Raw genomic sequence first — 15,495 nt, 5'->3', positions numbered from 1 at the left:
GCTTGCCCTTGACCCCTCTTTTCTTCTCCTGTATCTTTTCTTCCCTTCCCTATTTAATATTGACATTCATGGACACACCTTGTTTTCCAGATAGTTTCCTTCCTCTAAGTCCTCCATCTAAGATTAAATAATAATAAATCATGATGACGGTAAATAATGGTTATCCGAGTAGCAATCACAGGAAAATAATACAAGCGGAGACCTTTGGTCCAGGTTGAGTAAGCAGCTGGTTTATTCTACATCCCGCATCCCTGGAGGAAGCAAACTTTCGTCCTTTTCCATCTGATGGAGATGTCAAGCTGAGAGATAATCAACAGGATTGCGTGAAGGCAGCAAACAGCAAAGCATCTTCATTTGGAAGGTACCACCAGAGAATGGCGTCAGGGCCGCCCCTGCGGCTACAGCCTGCATCCATCCAACCACCGTTCCAGAGTGTCTGAGTACTGGCAGTTCAGGGACCAGGAGGGCCTGCAGAAAGGAAAGCGTGGAGTGTACAGGCGGGGGCTCCCCAGTGTCCCAGCTCAGGATCCCTGCTGGCCCACTTACAGCCCAGCCTGGCCTCTGCAGGCACATTTCCTACGGCCGTTGTGCCTCATGAGTATGACCCTCTTGCTAACTCCAGTGCATCCTGGCACAAATGCTCGTGCCCCCTGCGCCCGCAGCATACTCACGCTGCCCTCCACTTCTTTCCGTAAGTCCCACACCATGAGCGGGAAGCCCCTCCCCCAGCCTACAAAAGAAGTATCCTTGACTTCTCTGAAGTGAGCATCAGAGGAGTTCTGTGACTTGCCCAGGGTCAGAGGGCGAGTCCTTGATCTGAAATGGGAACCCTTGACCTTGAGCCAGGGCCTCTTTCACCTTTCCGTGCACGTGTTTCCCCCCTCACCTTTCAAACTCCCTTTCAGCTCCTCAAACTCCCTTCTAGCTGGTCCTAGGCCAGCTAGACTGAGTTTTTCAAAACTTTTCTCCTGAAAAGTGATCCCTCTATTCCCAGCCCCCATGCCAGTACCCAGACCCCAGGTCCTCTGCTCCCAACCTGGAAGTTGTGGGGATCACCAGACCAGATGCAGACCATTAGAAACCCTGTTTTGTTAGGCCATCCCTCAGTCACGCAGGCCTCCATGAATTTTCCAGGGTAGGGGTTCCACAGTTAAAGAAAGGGCTGTGAGCCCCTGCCCCCCACAACTATAAAGCCTCAGGGGGAACACACACATACGTATTTTCAGAAATTGCAAGGCTCTACATAGCCCAGGGCAGGCACTACAGAAGGGAATCCCATGGGCATGCAGGCCCATGGTCTTCTCCCTTCCTGTCTGCCTCAACCCTGCAAAGCTGCTTGATCTGAGCTTTGAAAAGACATGGCTGCTTATTACTTTAATAAGAGCTCACTTTGCTGGAGTCCTGAGCAAGTGGGAAGGCCTTACTCAGCCTGGCCCAGCATATCTCTACTAAGTGCTATACAATAATGATGACTTTAGCTCATTAGTGCTTGCCCTAGAGGGCCAGCCATGCTTCTAATTAACTGGGAGAATAAAGACAGTATGAAAGATGCTTTAAACACTTGGAAGACACATTAAGGGGACTCCCACTTTAAAATACAGTCTATTAAATTAGTGAGGAAAAGGGATTAATGAATAAGTAGTATTGAGAACACTGACTAACCATTTGAAAAATATAAAGCTGGATCCCTACCTCACTAAAATACATTCCAAGAAGACCAAAAATTAAGTATAAAAACATAAAACCATGAAAATTTTATTTTCTAATATTAATAAAAACTTAATATAGGGCTTATTTTGTACCAGGCACTGTTCTATATATCATTTTATTTTTAACGTTTTTTTTTTTTTAATTATTTATTTTTGAGAGAGAGAGAAAGCAGGGGAGAGGCAGAGAGAGTCAGGGACAGAGATATGAAGCAGGCTCCAGGCTCTGTGTTGAAAACAGAGAGCCCAATGCGGGGCTCAAACCAACGAACCATGAGATCATGACCTGAGCCAAAGTCAGACACTTAACTGACTGAGCCACCCAGGCGCCCAGCACTGTTCTAATATAGAAGAAAACATGGCTTGATTTCTTTACAAACCTGGAGTACAGTTTCGTATAAATTCAGGAGCCACAAAACAAAATATTGAGGGATTTGGTTCTGTGAAAATGTAAAACTCCTATATGATGAATACACCATAAATGAAGTCAAAATACAAATCGCAAACCTGAAACAAATAGTTCACATAGATATCATGAACAAAGTTCTAATAACCCTAATTTATAAAAGACACGTATAAAATCAATAAAAACGAAAGAAAACATTGTCATCTCAAAAGAAAAACAGACTAAGAATATGAGTACTCAGTTCAGAGAAAAATGGCCAACAAATACATGAAAAGATACTCAGCTTCTTTGTTTAAAAATGCCAGGCAAAATAGAATGGCATCATTTTATAAGGGTCAATTTCCAAAAACTACACAAATTTTATTGCTCTAGGTCCATGAACTGAGGGAACAGGCCTTCTCACGCAGTGTATCTGGGGGTGCTCCCTCTCTGAATGCCAATTTAGCAATCTCTCTACCAACGTTTATTTCTTTTGAAGTGTATTTATTTATTTTGAGAGAGAGAGAGAGAAAGAGAGAGAGAGAGAGCTGAAGGGGCAAAGAGAGAGGGAGAGGGAGAGAATCCCATGCAGGCTCCATGCACTGTCAGCACAGAGCCCAATGTGGGGCTCAAACTCATGAACCACAAGATCATGACCCTCTGAGCCAAAATGAAAAGTCAGACGCTTAACGGACTGAGCCACCCAGGCTCCCCTCTCTACCAACATTTAAATGCACCTAGTGGTCCTAGCAAATGGAAACAATCTACCTGTTCATCAGTAAGGGACTGGCAGATAATTACCTGCAGCATCCAGAGGGCAGATACCTCTAGGTAGGACTATGCCAAGATTTGCAAGCTCTTTAATAAGTGAAAAAAAGTTAGGTGCAGGTCAGTGTGCATGTTGGGATTTCACGTGTGTTTTAAGATATTTTTCTTATTCTCAATGTTTACACATTTTTCTCTGATTTACAAGACATATTAACAGCGGTGACCCTCAGGAGGCTGCTGCTAAGAGCAAGATGTTTATTTTTTGATTTTCATTTTTAAACACATATGTCTTATTTTTATTTTGAGAAATGATAAATAATAAATTTCTAAAAATTTTAATGGCTTCTAGGTAACAGCCCAAATGCTGACCTGATCTTCCAACAAACATTTAGGGAAGACTTATAATATGCCAGGCACAGAGCCAGATGCTGGAGGCAAGTAAAACAGACAAAAATCTCTGACTGAAGTTAGCACCAAAAGGCACAGAAAATGACAAAAAGGCAACAATGAAAAGCTGACCTCTGAGACTGACACACGTTCTGTTGCTAGATTCTGAACAAGGTCTCACTGCCTATAGGGCCCTAAGGTCACTATAAGAAACACTACTTAAGACTTCCACTGGTAAGATGGGTCCACCTGCAGTTCTGCCCCTCCTCACTCACTGACTGTTCAAAACCCTGCCCCCACAGAAGAACCATGCAGAGAGAGTCCTTTGGTTGCCTTCCACATGACCAGAGCACAGATTTCCTGGGCCAACCATCTACTCTTTGAGCAGACTGATAAAAGCTGAGGCTTGGAATTGCACAGATCTAGAATTAGTTCCACCACTGTGGCCATGGGTAACTTGTACCTCTCGGTGCCCCCGTTTCCTCATTTCACAAGGAATAAGAATACTCACTGCACAAGGATTGTGATGTTCATATAGACATGCAAAGCCTACATACCGGCAAAGGAAAGAAATTGTAGCTATCATTAAAGGATTTCCTCTGTTGTAAGATATGTTAATGATTTATTAACAACTTTCGTTAAAATTTGGGAGGACACATCAATTACAAGATAAACCCTAATAGCAAAAAATATTAAGATGCACAATCTGGCACTGAAAAAATATTTACATTGTTTCTAGATCTAATGGGTGACTATAATGCCCCTAATCAATCAGGACATCAATTATGAAATACGGGACAGAGAGAAGGTGGAAAAGGCAAAAGAAGGTGGAAATTGGTGGTGAGACAGTGTCTAGTGGATAGCATAGGCCCTCCATGATAAATGGTATCGGTGGAGGTGGTGGAGGTGCATGCTGGGAATGGAGGGTTTTTACGTACTCCACCGACTCAGACTAGGAGAGAGAATTAGACACACATATCAGGAAAATCTCCAGGTTGGAAACTGGGCCAGGAGACTTACACACTGTTCTATAACCATTAGCCAAGTAACAGTGAGCAGAAACAAGAAAAAGCCACATGACTGTCTATGTGGCAAATACTGAATAAGAGGGAAAATCTGTCCTTATTCAAAGAAAAAAAGAAACTAACATGGTACTTATGGGAAAATAGTAGTAGAAGAAAAGGGAGCTCATCATGAAATTCAGAGGAACATCCCTCTGAAAATAATATACTATAGAATCCAGAAGTAAATTTTATATAACTGATGTCTTCAATAAGATGTCACCAGGCACAAGCTCTGGAGAAAGCCATGAAAGAGAAGAGAGATTAAAAAGGCAAGAGCTTAAAAAAAAAAAAAAAAGATGGATAGGCTAACACAGAACTTCAAAGATACTAAGAGCGTAATAAATAAAATTCAACACCCATTTATGATTTTAAAAACCTTTAACAAACTAGAAATGGAAAAGATGGAAAAGAACACTCAATCTGATTAAGACTATCTCAGAAATTTTAAAGAAAATAAAACAGTTAATGATAAAATATCCAATGTCTTACCTGTGAGATTGGGAATGAGACAAGGATGCCACTATCATCACTTCTACTCAACATTTACTGGAGTTTCTAGCCAATGCAATAAAGCAAGAAAAAGAAAGCAAAATGTATTGAGAGTCAAATGTGAGAGATTAAATAAAGTTTTTTAGAAAAAAAATTAAGAAGACTATCCTCATGACCTAGGAATAGGCAAATATTCCTCTAAAAAAACACAAAAATAACCATAAAAGAAAATTAATAATAAATCAGACTGCATTAAGACCAAGAATTTCATTTTATCAAGACTTTTTTAAGAAAGTGAAAAGGTAACCGACAAAATGAAAGATGTTTGTAATACTTGTATCCAACAGAAAATTGTACCCAGGGCATATAAATAATTCCCAATGAATTAATAAGAAAAAAGACAAATGTAATAGAAAAACTGACAAAACTATTGAACAGGCACTTCACATAAAAGGATATCTAAATGGCCAATAAAATTTGAAAAAGTGCTCAATCTCATTAGTTGACAAGGAAACACAAGGTAAAACCCAATGCAATACTACTACACAGTCACAAGAAAAACCTAAAAAATATCAAGCACTGATAATAACTTGGAGCCACCAAAACCTACAACAGCTGGTGACAGTGTAAATTGAATCCCTCTAGAAAACTGTTTGGCAGAATATACCAAATCTGAAAATATGCACATCTATGACTAACAATTTTATTCCTTGGTGTAATCAATGGAAATCCATTTATACATTCACCAAAAGAAAAGTATAGACTGTTCATGGCAGCACTAAAAAAATGAAAACTATTCAAATGCCCACCAATGGAATAATGGATATATAAACTGATATATCCATCCATATAATGGAATACTATATAGCAACGAAAACAAATTAGAACTATACACAACAATATGAACAAATATTGAGTGAAAGAAGTCAAATACAGGCCCAACCACTTGTAAATTTTGGGAGTCTTTACTAAGCAAATACACGGTTATAGAAGAAATCAGAGTTGCAGTTATTTTTGGTAACAAATATATAACTATCTGTTAATACATCTAATACAACACCTAATATATAAAGAGTTATTTCAAACAAATATGATCTGAATTTTAAAATAAGCAAAGGAGAGGCGCAGGGGAAAAATCACAAAAGAATATAAATATGTAACAAACATAATGGGAAAACACCCCTAATGGGATATCATAAAATGCAAAAGAAGATAAAATTATTATATACCTTTCAAATGGCAAAGATTTTATACTTGATCAGAGTTCACTAAATAGGCATCTTACTAAGCTCTTAATACTGATATTGGTACAGATTTGCTGGAGAGTCATTTTACAACATTAAGAACCTTACAAGAATTTAGATGAAAGAAATAATCAGAGATATAAACAGAGATTTATTTCAAGGATGCTCACCCTAGCCTCCTGTATAACTCTAAACAAGATTTGAGAAAGAAAAAAATACATTCAACTCAAGGCAATTTGTCTGATAATTATGTCCTTCCTCCTTAGAGCTTGGGGTTGCAGAACTCAGTGGTGTTCTACAGCTTATCTTGGGGAGTAGGATCCCACTAGTTTGAGACTACAGATATGCAGAGACCAAGATTAGGCCAAGATTAGGATTAAAGATAATTGGTGGGGCGCCTGGGTGGCTCAGTGGCTTGAGCATCCAACTCTTAGTTTTGACTTAGGTCATGGTCTCATGGTTTCATGGATTCAAGCCTTGCGTTGGGCTCCATGCTGCTAGCATGGAGCCTGCTTGGGATTCTCTGTCTCTTCTCTCTCTCTGCTCCTCTCAAATAAATAAATAAACTTAACAAAATTTTTTTAATAAAAAATATAATGGGTGATGGTCATTAATACAGACTATTAGTGGGGCGCCTGGGTGGCGCAGTCGGTTAAGCGTCCGACTTCAGCCAGGTCACGATCTCGCGGTCCGTGGGTTCGAGCCCCGCGTCGGGCTCTGGGCTGATGGCTCAGAGCCTGGAGCCTGTTTCCGATTCTGTGTCTCCCTCTCTCTCTGTCCCTCGCCCGTTCATGCTCTGTCTCTCTCTGTCCCAAAAATAAATAAACGTTGAAAAAAAAAAATACAGACTATTAGAAAATGTACCACTTACCATGCTCCCAACCCTTCCTTATCTTTTACGATTTTCTTAACACATTCAATTGTCTTCTTCAAATCTGGATTCAGTAAAGCTGTGGAAAAAACACAGTGGAAAAATACGACTCCACAACTTGGCAGCTAAGTCAGAGTGATGTCAGGGAAGCTACAGGGTACTCATGTTTAGAGAGGCTTCTATATGATTCCAAGGATAAATCTATCCCTAGATTTTTCTCAAGACAACCCTAGGAGGTAGTAGCATGTGGTCCTCTTTTACTAAATCTATTGATTTTTTTCTTGTAATTCTTATCATAATATTTTCATTAAAAATATTTATGTATAGTGAATATGCTGTGCTAAGCAATCTAAGAAGCAGTGGACACAAAATGGCGAACACAATAAATCTGTCCCTGTCCTCCGAGAGCCTGCAGTCTGATAGAGGGAGATAAAGATCAGAGGTAAGTATAATACCAAAGATACCTGGCATGATGGGGGAATGCAGCTTGACATGGGAGCTGATGAGTGGGGGCACCCCATTCAGACTTTCAGGGTCAGGGAGGGGTTATTGGGCCACGTGACATCTAAAAGAGTAGGTAAGGAAAAGGGGTGGAAGGATCACAGAAGGAAAACTGTTCCAGGCAGAAGAAACAGCACGTGAGATGGCCTAGAGGTGCCTCTGGGGAACCAACATGACTAGGCATTCATCACCCCATTCTCTCCTTTGAATGTGGAAGCCAAGACCTCCCACCTGGGTTACTGCAATACCTTCCTTCTTGACTACACTTTGCCTCCTCCTTTCCCTAATCCAGTCTGATCGCTTTTCCTTAAAACAGTACTTCGGTGCCCCCTGGTTGCCTGTAAAACAAAACTCCACGCCCTTGGCAGAGTCCAACTTTACCCCAACATACCTTTCCACTTCCACAACCTTACCCTTCCATTGCCTTCCTCCATGGCCCCACCATTAGAGACCTACCAAGGGGCAGGAGACAAAGCTAGTGCCCACCCTGAAAGTGGGTGCTCTACCCGATACCCACAGCTAGGTAATCATACACAGTTCCTCTTCCTGGACTTTATTCATGCTCATCTCCCAATCTGGATCAGCTCAACTAAACAGGACAGTCCTTAAAAGTCTGCCACTGACCACCAACCAAGCTCACTGCGCCCTCTTCCCTCTTCTGAATAAAATGCCACTTTGATGCAGCACTTACCTGTTAAATCCATACATGTGTGTATACATACCTACGTGCATACATAGGTACACATGTGCATGCATGCTTACACACACACACGTGTGTGCGCACGCGCGCGTCCTAAACCCCAGCTGCTTTGTAAATTCTTTGAATGAAGTTGTATTCATCACACACACCAGGCAGTATACCAGACGCCGTGCTTAGCTCTTAATGTACACTATAGCACATTAAAAACTCAACAAAAGCCCTGGGAAGAAGGTCCTCTTATTACCACTTTACAGATAAGATAACTAAGGCTCAGCTCACATAAGTAGTAAGAGGTGGAGCCAAGATTATCTCTGTTCCTCACCCTGCTGGACGAGGACAGGATACAATTCCCTGAACTGCTCCCAGGACTTAGCACAGGGCCTAGTAGCTCTTGATGGTGCCTTGCTTCCTTGTGGCTCAAGGAAGTCCTGCTGACTTGTGGTTACAAATTCCCAAGGAGACCGTTTCCCCCTCTTTTTAGAATGTCGTTGCTTTCAGGATATTCTAGCTCATCTCTTCCAGCTGACAGTGCTGCTCTCAATGTGTCTCCAACGTACCTCCTTGCTTTGCTCAGGCCCCATCTACACGATGACCTCAAACCTTTGCCTTAGGCCACAGGGAATCAGCTGATGTCCCCTGGGTCACCATCAGCTTCAATCTTCATTTATCTGTCTGGATTCTTGCTCCTCATTTTAGCCTTTAGGGATTTTCCTTTCTTGCCAGGCCAGCCAGGTACTATAGAAGATATTTCTTTTTTAAGTCGGTTCCATGCCCAATAAGGAGCTTGAACTCACGACCCTGAGATCAAGAGTCACATGCTCTATCAACTGAGTCAGCCAGGCATTCCAGATTTAATTTTTTACATTTTATCTAGTGGAAGGGTTTTTCAAAGATATCGACTCCACCATATTTTCATCACAGCACTCAGTACCACCTCTATTACAGATAATTAGTTGTTTCTCTGGTCAGATTCTGGCAATCAATCAATCAATCTTCTTATGAGATATAAATCATGGGCCTATTGGGTTTCTCTTCTTGTCTTGGCTACCAGGAAGCTTAGGATGACACTGAATGATCTATCACAGTAATTATGTTCTTAATGTGTAGATTTCCCCTAGACTTTGATCACTGTGATTTTGGGCCCTGCACAGTGTTTTACATACATTATCCCACTGAATGTTCACAGCAACCTTAAGAAGTAGTTAATGTTATCCCCACTTCACAGATGAGGAAGCTCTAGGAAGTGAATTGCACAAGCTCATGTAAGTCACTTTGTAATGGGAGTGGCTGGGAATCCCACTGGGCTCCTGTGTGTTTTCTGCACCTTTCCCTCCTACTTTGCAATTCTGTGTCATCTTGAATCTGGGAACTGTCTTACTTCTCTTTGGAGTCCCAAGGCCGAGCATGGGGCCCAACACCAAGCAGGCTTCTCCTGGCCCATATAAGAAGTCTTTACCATGACCTCCCCACTCTGTCTCCTAAAGACCCAGCTTAGCAGCCATAGGTTCTAGAACGTTTCTCATTCATCATGGGGGAAGGAGGTTTGCTCATTAGGGAGACCCTAAGAATGCTGGGCTCTTAGACCCTCCTAAGGCAGAATAACAGCCTCAAGTTTCAGAGAGAGCTCTGGCCTGGTGCTGCACCCTATTGGTTTAGTCCTGACTCAGGAGTCACACTGCTTGGGTTTGCCTCTCAACGATACCACCTACCAGCTGTGTGGCTTTGGGCCACTAACCCTCTCTGGACCTCAGTTTCCCCATTTATAGAATGGGGATAATAATGATGCCCATGTCATGGGTGCCTTTGAGAATATTAGATGAATTCATATCCATGAAGAGCCTACTGGAGTACCTGGCAGTTTGCCAGCATTAGAATGGCAACTCTAGGAGACCTGGCACTTAGTGGGTCCTCAGTAAGTGCTAGGATGATGGAACCCTGGGCAAGTGCAACCTCTTGACTACAGGTACTTGGAACCCCTGAGAGCGGCAGCAACGCTCCCCTTGGAAGAGCCTACTCCTGTATCTCCCAGCGACCACTTCTGCCTGTCCAAGTGGCAGCAACCATTCCCCTTGAAGTAGAGTGTTGTGCCCAGGTGTGGGCAAAATGAAGCCCCCACAGAGCCCTCTGCTCCAACCCTTCAGGCCCAGAGGCTCTGATGCTCGCAGCCTCTCCCCCACCTCCTCTCAACATTCTGACACCTTCTCTGCCTATCCAGATGGGCATCTCCATTCCTCTTTGGACAGCCCAGCCTCCTCTCTCCGCAGCCCTTTCACCGCACTCAGCCTCCCAGGCCCCGCCCCTACCAGCCCCGCCTCCTCCCTGCTCCAAGCCTGCAAACTCTGGCCACCCTGAAGGCAGGCCTCGGGAGCTCTGTGCTGCAGCCCCCAGTGCCCCGGTGTGGAATGGAGGGAGGTGACCTACCAGAGCAGGACATGTGGCAGCGGTTCTTGCCCGTGTCGCACCAGTCACGGTTGGGGATCTGAAAGAGGCCGTAGCCAGTGTAGTCACGTTGGAGGTTCTCGTAGACCGCCGTGGGGTTGAACTTGCTCTCAAAATAAGCCAGGCACACCCCTAAGATGGAACAGGAGGTGGGTGATTAGGGGGAAGGCGAATTGGGGATGTCTGGGCAGAGGCCAGAGGAAAAGGAGGTGAGGAGAGAAGAGGCTTAGAGGGACCTACTCACAGTTTGCAAGGCTGTAGCCCTCGAAATGATCCAGGCCTCCATCTCTGAGCTTCTTAGCCACCACGCAGCGCCCCATGATAGCAGCGCCACTTGGAACCACTAGGTAGCCAAGGAGGGAAAGAACCAAGGATGCCTTCATCTTCTCAGGTTCCTGGCAGTTCAGGGCAATAGTGGCCAGGTGAGCCTGGTTTCTCTAAAGGAAAAGAAGGGTGGGGGTCTGCGATTCAGTGTGTTCAGATAAAGGGGAGTCTCCCCTGGCTTAACCATGATACTTCTTCCCACCCTAATCCTCTGCTTTGTGTCACTGCAAATCCGGGACGCCCGAAACCCTGCCTCTCCTCCTCTGCTTGACGCCCTATTTCCTAAGGAAATTGGTCTTGTGAAGGTCACACCCTCACATTCTTTCCCTCCAGCAAAACCCAAAGGCATCAAATCCTCTCTTCCCCTTTATTATGCAAGTAGAACTTGTTCATTAGGTTCAAGTTGGAAAACAGGAAGAGAAGGAAAAACTTCAATGTGGTCCCACTACTCAAGCATTATTATTACGTTGAATTATTTCCACCACTGCATTTTATCTTAGAATATATTCAGAGTTGTGGTCTCACCCTTTCCACAGTTTGTCCCCAGACTGTCTACAAAGCAAACTCTGCTGAGCTTTTCTCCAGCTGTCCACACAAGGAGACAAACCCCGGTCCAGCCCAGACCTGCCACCTAGCAGGGGTGTCATCACTGACAAAAGCAGGCAAGTCCCTGAGCCTCACAATGCCTGTGCTTTCTCATCTGTGCGAACGGGGGTCATGTGTGGGGTGCTCAGAGAATTGACTCCTGAGTTTCTCCTTCTCCATTTCTGTTGTCACCACCTAAACCCCCTCATCACCATCCCCTAAACCACCCTCATCATTATCCCCTGACCCACCTCATCACCAAACCTTAACCACCCCTCCCAACCGATCACCATTCCCTGAACCTCCTTCTATACCTTCACCTAAACCCCCCTCATCACTGCAAGCTGAATGGTAACCCAGCCTCTTGGTCTCCACTCCTCCCAACTCTTCTAGATGGTGTTCTTTCCCTAAATTTATTTATTTATTTTGAGAGAGAGAGAGAAAAGGAGAGAGATTAAATCTCAAGCAGGCTCCGCATTGTCATCAGGAAGCCCAACCAGGGGCTCGAACCCACAAACTGAGAGATCGTGATCTGAGCCAAACTCAAGAGTTGGAGGCTGCTTAGCTGGCAGTCACCCAAGCACCCCAAGGTGGTGGTTTCTAACATGAGTGACGAATGTCCCCAAAGCATATACAAAATATTACTCTTGGAATGTTTCTAGTTCCCTAGTCCTTATCAGAGCAAACCCACCCTTGGCTTTCTAAGTCCTCCATAATCTGGCCTTACCCTGCCCTGCCTCCATCAGGAGGAATCATTCAGTCAACTCTGAATTCCAATGTTGCTCCTTCTCTGTTCTCTGCACCTCCCTACCCCACTCCCCACTGCCCATGCCCCTTTCCTTAGCATCTCCATGCATGGCTCTTCCCAATCCACAGGGCCCTACCATGCCTTTCCCCACCCAAACATTTCTCCATCTTCAGGTGTCCACTACAGGTGCCACCTCCTTGAACCCTGATGCAATCCTGCGTAAACGTTCCCTCTCTAAGCCCCTACTGCCTTCAGAATCACCTCCAGAACCTAGCAGGTGATTGTCCTGTTCTGTGCTATGTCCTATCCCTCAGACTAGAATGTGCAATTGGAAATTACAACATAACTTCTACCTGGCATGCCCTACAGCCCCAGCACTGCGTAAATATATGTTAATTAGGCAACTAATTGCATCCACCTGTCTGTTATCATTCACAGGTGTGTGCCTGTTCCCCAGCCTACATTTACTTGCACAAGGGGTTCTTGACCTTGGCACTTGGGCTGGAAAATCCTTTTTCCTGGGGGCTGGTCTATGCATTGGAGTTTATTTGGGAGCACACCTGTCTCCAGGTGCCAGAAGCTCCTCCCCTTCAGTTGTGACAAACAAAAAATGTCTGCACACACTGCCAAACGTCTCCTGGTGGACAAAACTGTCCTCTGTCGAGAACTAATGATGCAAATGTCTAACTTGGGAAAAAGTTAGAAACAAACGAGTATAGTCCTGAATTAGAAGAATTTCACTTTTAAACATTTGTTTAAACTCTCAACTCACATGATTAGTTACAGACATCACTATTACATGACATACCCTATTGAGGAGGGCCTGGCATTTAAAGTGCTCAGACTTGGGAATCAGATCGCCTGGGTTCATATTCTGACTTTACCCTGTAATAGCTGGGATTTTAGGAATCCCAGGAATAATGGAAGACAGTTACTCAGCCTCTCCGTACCTCATCTAAATAAGGATAAAAAATAATGCTTACCTAATTGTGTTGATTTAAAAGGTGAAAGAGTTAAATATGCAAAGTATTCAATCCCCAGAAGACACCTGTCTTTCTGAACTGTGGTCATACTCCTTGCCCTTAGCTTAATAACCAAATTCCAATGCATATTGGAAGAGAAGTCCATGTTTACATTTTCCAGCAGAGCAAAGGATATTTTCAGCAAAGGATATCCGTCTCCCAGACAGACTCATAAAAGGCATACTTAGTCCTCCCTCCTTCCTTCTTCCCTTGCAGTGAATTCACTGGGAGTCCCGTCTCCTGTTCTACCAAAGCCTATCCACCTCTCACCATCTCCTCTGCCTCATGGCAGTTCAGAAATCACCATCAACTCTGACTTCTGTAGAGGTTCCTAGATATACTCTGAAACCCTACAATCCTCTCCTGTTCCCCTATCCCTATTATCCACACAACAGCTAGAAAGTCCTCTTTAAAAACATATATCCAGGGGCACCTGGGTGGCTCAGTTGGTTAAGGGTCTGGCTTCAGCTCAGGTCATGATCTCACGGTTCATGAGTTCAAGCCCCACGTCAGGCTCTGTGCTAACAGCCCAGAGCCTGAATTCTGCTACGAATTCTGTGTCTCCCTCTCTCTCTGCCCTTCCCCCATTCACACTCTCTCTCTCAAAACTGAATAAACGTTAAAAAAAATTTTTAAAAACATATATCCAGTCACATCACTCACCTCCTGTGGGTTCCCCTGGCACTTTAACTGAAATCCCAACTCCTCAACCCAGCCAACAAGAGTCTTCCTGCTCTGGCCCCTGAGTACCTCTCTAGTCTGATTTCACACCTCTCTCCCCACCACACTCACCTTGCATATCTCTTTTCCTTAAACATGCCAATCTCATTCCCACCATGGGTTCTTTGCATCTGCTGTTTTTTTTTAAAGTTTATTTATTTTAAGAGAGCAGGAGAAGGGCAGAGAGAGAGAGAGAGAGAGAGAGAGAGAGAGAGAGAGAATTCCAAGCAGACAAGCACAGAGCCCACCGCAGGTCCCAATCCCACAAACCACGAGATCATGGCCAGAGCCAAAATCAAGAGTCAGACGCTTAACCAACTGAGCCACCCAGGCACCCCTTCATCTGCTGTTTCTTCTGGCTGGAACAGGACTCCCCCAACCACCACAGAGCCTGCTCTTTGTGGTCATGGTCTCAGCTCAAAAATGATCTCAATATCTCCTCTGATCACTGCTCCATCACAGAAAATCATTTCTATTTTCTTCATAATATAAGTCAATTTCAGAAATTACCTTGTTCATTTATTTGTTCCTCTATCTCTCACACCAGAGAGTAAGCACCAGGAATGCAGACACCTGGTCTGTTTTGTTCTCTGCTTTATCCCCAGCGGGGGGGGGGGGGGGGGGGGGGGGGGGGGAGTTAGAGAGGGAGGGAGCCAAACCATAAGAGACTCTTAAAAACTGAGAGTAAACTGACAGTTGATGGGGGTGGGAGGGAGGGGAAAGTGGGTGATGGGCATTGAGGAGGGCACCTGTTGGGATGAGCACTAGGTGTTGTATGGAAACCAATTTGACAATAAATTTCATATATTAAAAAAAAGAACTTAGAACAGAGCCTAGTATATAGTAGGTGCTCTGAATCTCTGTTGAATGAATGAATGAATGAATGAATGCCAACCCTTCCCAACAGAATTGTCATCGTAAAAGCAATAAGTGGATTTTCTGAGTGTCTCTTGCACCTGGGTGTCATCATAACTGTCCTGGTTCCTGCCCATCCTATACCAGCTTACCAGTTCACCAGTCCTTCTGCAGGCCTTGGTGCCTCCTCATGGGAGGGGAGAAGCAGCCACTGTGGCAGCTTTGACCTTTATTGCAGAAAAGTTGCTCTACCTGCACTCGGTTCCCTGGGCTTTTCAGATTCCACTTCCTTGATAACCCGCTTACCTCCACCCAAGAGCTTCTAAACCCAAGTGCTTCTCCATAGTGTGCTCTTCTAGAATCTTTTCTATGACATCAGTAGCTATGCACCAGAATATTCTGAAGCAGGGAGGGGTCTGTCACCAACACGGTGTATTAGTTTTCTATTGTTGCTGTACCAAGCTACATCAAACTTAGCAGCTTGAGCTATACAAATTTATTATCTTAAAGTTCTATAGAGGAGAACCCATCCCATTGCTCATTCAGGTTGTTGGCAGAATAAAGATCCTTGTAGCTGTAGGACCAAGACCCCGTTTCCTTGCTGGCTGTCAGCTGAGGGCCATTCCCAGCTTCTAGGGGCCATCTGCATGCCTTGACTTTACCTCCCTTCCCCTATCTTCAAAACCA

The 15,495-nt window shown here is 44.2% G+C and overlaps 1 protein-coding gene across 3 annotated transcripts; it reads right to left on the bottom strand.

The window, feature by feature from the left end:
* Nucleotides 1–208: 208 nt before the first annotated feature.
* LYZL4 (lysozyme like 4) lies at nucleotides 209–15,191 on the bottom strand. Of its 3 annotated transcripts, none has more exons than XM_006936505.3 (5): nucleotides 15,115–15,191; nucleotides 10,799–10,991; nucleotides 10,537–10,686; nucleotides 6,915–6,993; nucleotides 209–468 (listed from the first exon to the last, which is right to left on the bottom strand). In XM_006936505.3, exons 2-5 carry the CDS (start codon nucleotides 10,935–10,937, stop codon nucleotides 399–401), a joined length of 438 nt encoding a protein of 145 aa, XP_006936567.1. In that variant the 5' UTR covers nucleotides 10,938–10,991; nucleotides 15,115–15,191; the 3' UTR covers nucleotides 209–398. The 3 variants fall into 3 exon arrangements, with proteins under 3 accessions (XP_006936567.1, XP_023116449.1, XP_003992258.1); XM_023260681.2 differs by having other exon boundaries at nucleotides 15,061–15,139; XM_003992209.6 differs by lacking the exon at nucleotides 15,115–15,191 and adding an exon at nucleotides 14,961–15,108.
* Between the last annotated feature and the right edge of the window lie 304 nt (nucleotides 15,192–15,495).

Source organism: Felis catus, chromosome C2 (genome assembly GCF_018350175.1).
Source record: "Felis catus isolate Fca126 chromosome C2, F.catus_Fca126_mat1.0, whole genome shotgun sequence".
In the NCBI taxonomy this organism is placed as follows: domain Eukaryota; kingdom Metazoa; phylum Chordata; class Mammalia; order Carnivora; family Felidae; genus Felis; species Felis catus.
This window is presented reverse-complemented; position numbering and strand designations above follow the sequence as displayed.